This window comes from Alosa pseudoharengus, unplaced genomic scaffold, assembly GCF_046254945.1.
Source record: "Alosa pseudoharengus isolate Yale_2024_CS ecotype anadromous, Long Island Sound unplaced genomic scaffold, YU_APseudo_1.1 YU_APseudo_1.1_scf_1, whole genome shotgun sequence".
Taxonomy (NCBI): Eukaryota; Metazoa; Chordata; class Actinopteri; order Clupeiformes; family Clupeidae; genus Alosa; species Alosa pseudoharengus.
Window position 1 is genome coordinate 55702271 of NW_027468564.1, and position 2860 is coordinate 55705130.

The 2860-nt window shown below is 40.7% G+C and overlaps 1 protein-coding gene across 1 annotated transcript; it reads left to right on the forward strand.

Moving 5' to 3' along the window:
- The first annotated feature begins 300 nt into the window (after positions 1-300).
- On the forward strand, positions 301-2341 carry LOC143119549 (E3 ubiquitin/ISG15 ligase TRIM25-like). The gene is made up of 5 exons (XM_076281128.1): positions 301-944; positions 1322-1417; positions 1506-1739; positions 1829-1986; positions 2308-2341. Exons 1-5 carry the CDS (start codon positions 354-356, stop codon positions 2339-2341), a joined length of 1113 nt encoding a protein of 370 aa, XP_076137243.1. The 5' UTR covers positions 301-353.
- The last annotated feature ends 519 nt before the right edge of the window (positions 2342-2860 follow it).

Consider the following 2860-nt stretch of genomic DNA (forward strand, 5'->3'; position numbering starts at 1 on the left):
TAGCCTGCTCTTGAAGAGGTAAGTTAACATTAATTAACATGGTTCATTATTATGTAGAATAGACGACACAAATGTGTTTTTTACATAACAAGCAATTTCGTATTCAGCATGTATCGAAAAGTTACAGTAGCCTATCCACAGTCTACTCGCGCACCAATAACTTGTTTAATCCAAACATTTTAATATTTTAGGGAGGCTCAGCGTGTAGGCTAGGTCATCAAAGGCTTTAAGCTGCTTATGGTTATTTTCAGTCGCAACAGTATTGTTTTGACAGGATTGTGTATGATGTATTACTATTTCTACATAGACCACTTCCGCAGACGCATTAGAAAAGGCGATATCCTACTGAAGAAATGGCGACGGATACTGCATCACTGCTCGGCCTAGAGGGAGAACTCACATGCAGTATCTGCATGTGCATTTTTGAAAACCCCGTTACTCTCCCCTGTGGTCATAACTTCTGTCAAGGCTGTTTGGATGTAGCCTGGAAAGAAAATGCCCTCCTGGCATGTCCTCAGTGCAGGCACAATTACTCTAGCAAACCCGAGCTGAAGAAAAACACTGTCCTAAGTGCTATTGTTGACACCATCAAAACGAAGTCATCTTCATCGGAATCAGACCATTCCAATGATGTACCAGTCAAGCAGGAACCAGATGTCATCAAATGTGATACCTGCAGGGAGGTAAACGCAGTTAAAACCTGCCTTACATGCATGGCCTCGTTCTGTGAAGAACATCTGAAGCCGCACGAGGAAAATCCTGTTTTCCGCGCGCACCAACTGACCGACCCTTTAGGAGATCTGCAGGAGCGGATTTGCCAGGAACATTACAAGATCAAAGAGTTCTTCTGCAAGGAACACGAGTGCTGCATCTGCAGCACCTGTCTACAGGCGCATCGAGATTGCAACTACACCACCCCACAGGAAAGACGAGAACAGAAAGAGGTCTGTCAAGTTAATGTTAATTCAAGTCATAAAAGTGTTTCTTACCGTGTTTAAGAAGGCAGTAAAAGCAAAGTAAAATAACCCTTAATAGGCTGCATAAGCCCATAACACTTCCTATAGCCTACAATATCTTGGATTTTCACATGACTGCAGTAGCCTACCTAAAATAACATTTATAAAATAAATGTGTATTTAGATAATTACACTCAACTTAGGAAAGCCACTCAAATAAAGACTGAATATCTGTGTCTGTACATGCAAATACGTAACTATGCTCATTTATTGCAAGGATTATGGGCTACACAATGAATGTATGTAATATGTATGTAAGGAATATAATGATCAACATGAAGGTTGTGTTTCTCTGTTGTTCCTAGTCTGAGATAAGTGGTATGTTGAGTTTGCTTCAGAGAAAGATCGACAAGAACAACATTGTTATGGCCCAAATGGGGCAGCAGGAGTTGGAGCTACAGGTAAGTGTGCACTTGTCACACTAATATAACTATGTGTTCAAAGATAAACAACATCCACCTGCCAGAAAATTGTGAAATTGTTTTGTAGGATGATGCGGTTGCACGTAAGAAGATGGTGAACACAAAGTATCAGTTCATAAGAGAACTGATTGACAGGGATGAGCAAGATGCTTTGAGAGCCGTGGATAAAGAATTGGAGAGTGGTCAGACCAAGCTCCAGTCTCTAACAAAGACGTTTTGTAAGAATGTGAAGAAGATGAGCCAAACCAAAGTGGAGCTCAACGGCCTTCTGTCAAGAGCGGATTCGTTGTCCTTCCTGCAGGTATATGGTGTGGTATCAAATCAGAAGGGGAGAAATTATACACATGAATGATCAGGAACTTCATGTCATGTCATCTTTGTTTCTGATAGGCTTCAGTCGAATTGCCCTTCAATGCCAAGTTTGACCCTTACTGCCCCCGTATGAACACAGACTCCGAAGCTGTGACAGCCTATCAGTCCTCTGCTGTTGCCATCAAGCAGCTACTGGACAAAATTCTGAGTGTACCAGCAGAAAACCGAATCTCACTGTGTGTGTGTTTGAGCATACAATACTTCTGATGTCAACAGTAATTGACAACATATTCTACATATTGCCTAATAATTCTAATATTCCATTTTGCAGATTTTGAGAAGGTTCCTGATAAAGGTGAAATACATTCCCTCATACTTCTGCCTACATCTATTGATAGCACTTTTGACATGGTGATGGCTGGTGATGTTATGCAGGTTATTTGACATCACCAATGTAATGTTATTCATTTTAAAATCCAAACAGATGTACATTTGTTTAGGTCTAGGTTTTGCATCATACTCAGGCGTATGACTTGCCTTCTTCCTTGCCTTCACAGGGGACGTTTTACAAGTCGCCTCTCCAACACCTGAGGTGGCCTGTCAGAAGAGTGAGCTCTCTGTCTCTCTTTCTCTTTTTTATAGACGTAGAACTGCCATTGAAATGGCTTTCAGATATATACTGCTCAAAAAAATGAAGGGAACACTTCAATCATCCACTGTAAATATAGTTTGAGAATGGAGAAAAGGGTGGAAGGTTTTAACAATTGTGGAAAACTGTAAGTGTTCCCTTATTTTTTTTGAGTAGTATATATAGGTAGCTATTTTTCCAGAAACTTTATTTTAATACAGTGTAGATCTCATTGCCTCTTACAGTAGGCTAGGTTGAAATGATAGGCAATGCCATGTTGATATTGCTCTGTTAAAACATGGCTGACACCAGAGATGGTTGATAAAGGTAACACATGAATCTCAACCTCAATCACTCATACTAGACTTATAGGTCAAAGTCTGTGGGCCCTATCATGATAGTCTAAAGCGCAGCTCAAAGCGTATAATCATCATGAAGTGAGGCGAGAGGCACAAATGGAGCACTGCTGAAGACGCACTGTC

Coding starts and splice junctions, on each gene's coding strand:
- LOC143119549 (XM_076281128.1), top strand. CDS start 354: ATGGCGACGGATACTGCATCACTGCTCGGCCTAGAGGGAGAACTCACA. Junction 1,418..1,505: donor AGCAGGAGTTGGAGCTACAG/GTAAGTGTGCAC, acceptor ATTGTTTTGTAG/GATGATGCGGTTGCACGTAA. Junction 1,740..1,828: donor ATTCGTTGTCCTTCCTGCAG/GTATATGGTGTG, acceptor TGTTTCTGATAG/GCTTCAGTCGAATTGCCCTT.